The following is a 1410-nucleotide window of genomic DNA, read 5'->3' on the forward strand; positions in this document are numbered from 1 at the left end:
GTTTTTACATCAAACGTTTTTCGTTTGTAGCCAAGTCAACTGCTGCATTCGCATGTTGTCGTCTGAAGTTTACCAGACGAAGAGGAACTGTCGGAATTCTTGGACACGCGGCCATTTTTCAGATTCCGGGAGACTTCTTTGTAACGCGAAAACAATCGCTTGAATTCATCACCGAACTGTCGGTTGCAGTATCCGTAAATGATGGGGTTGAGCGAGTTGCTGAGGAAGTAAGATCGCATTCCGATACAATAAAATAGCTCGGTGACGTGGTTCATGTTGAGTTCGTACTGGATGATGGTTCGCGCCACCTGCAGCGAGAGGCAAGGGATGTAACTGAGGATAAAGAGAAGCGTCACCAAGAAGACAGTGAGGTTGGTACGATTCAGTGTTTTGCTGTTCGATCGTTCGTCGGTTAACGCCTGTGGGCTGTTTGGCATTTCAATGGGGGCGTTAGACGTTGTCCTGTTGCTGCCAATCGGATTGGAACAGCGGTTCTTCACCTCGAGCCAGAGTAGTAAATAGCAGATGGACATGGCCACAAACGAGGAGATGATGATGAGGAACAAGATACCGAAATAGATTTTCGGAAATTTAGTGTTTCGCACGTTATCCGAAATAGAACAGTCGGTGCCGTTGATATAGGGGATGCGTGTTGGGTGTGTCATTTTGCCGGAGATATAGAGCATGGGGGAGGTGACTCCGATGCCAATCACCGATATGACGACGGCGATGATCTTGGCTTCTCTCACGGAAATCTGTCGTTTGAACGGGCGACATACCCTCTTGTAGCGGTCCACGGCAATGATAAGAAGTATAATACTGGAGCTGCCTGTCGTGAAATAGGAGAGGAACCGAAGTATTTTACAGGCAATCATCGAAGGAAACATGAAAGGATAACGCATATCCAAGATCTCTGTCGGCATAGCGATGCAACAGGACAAGATGTCGAATACGGCCAGAACGATAATGAAACAGTGTGTGGGCAACATTTTCAGTCGGTATCCGTAGATATAACAGGTGATGGTGTTGCCAAAAAGACCGATGACCATTAAGATGATGGTGTATATAATGGCCGGTATGCGGAGCAGTGCCTTCTCGTCGTTCAGACGTTCCAAAGTGATGTTTACGGCAGTCACGACGGGGCTTCCTGTGTACTCCATTGTCCTGGTAGTAGTAGTAGTAGTAGTAGTAGTAGTGGTAGTAGGCACTGTTCTTCTTTGTTGTTCTCTTTTCCCCCTCTCTCTCTTTGGACTCTGTAAAGGAAAATAAATAAAGGTAATTGTTAGACATGTGTTCTATATTATATTTAAAAACAAAACGAAAATAATAATGGCAACAACAACAACAGCAACAACAACAACAACAACAACAACAACAACAACAACAACAACAACAACAACAACAACAACA

The 1410-nt window shown here is 45.0% G+C and overlaps 1 protein-coding gene across 1 annotated transcript; it reads right to left on the minus strand.

The window, feature by feature from the left end:
• Positions 1 to 6: 6 nt before the first annotated feature.
• On the minus strand, positions 7 to 1253 carry LOC106873254 (neuropeptide FF receptor 2). The gene has a single exon (XM_014920538.2). It carries the CDS (start codon positions 1158 to 1160, stop codon positions 36 to 38), a length of 1125 nt encoding a protein of 374 aa, XP_014776024.1. The 5' UTR covers positions 1161 to 1253; the 3' UTR covers positions 7 to 35.
• Between the last annotated feature and the right edge of the window lie 157 nt (positions 1254 to 1410).

The sequence above is a fragment of the Octopus bimaculoides genome, chromosome 25, assembly GCF_001194135.2.
Source record: "Octopus bimaculoides isolate UCB-OBI-ISO-001 chromosome 25, ASM119413v2, whole genome shotgun sequence".
In the NCBI taxonomy this organism is placed as follows: Eukaryota; Metazoa; Mollusca; class Cephalopoda; order Octopoda; family Octopodidae; genus Octopus; species Octopus bimaculoides.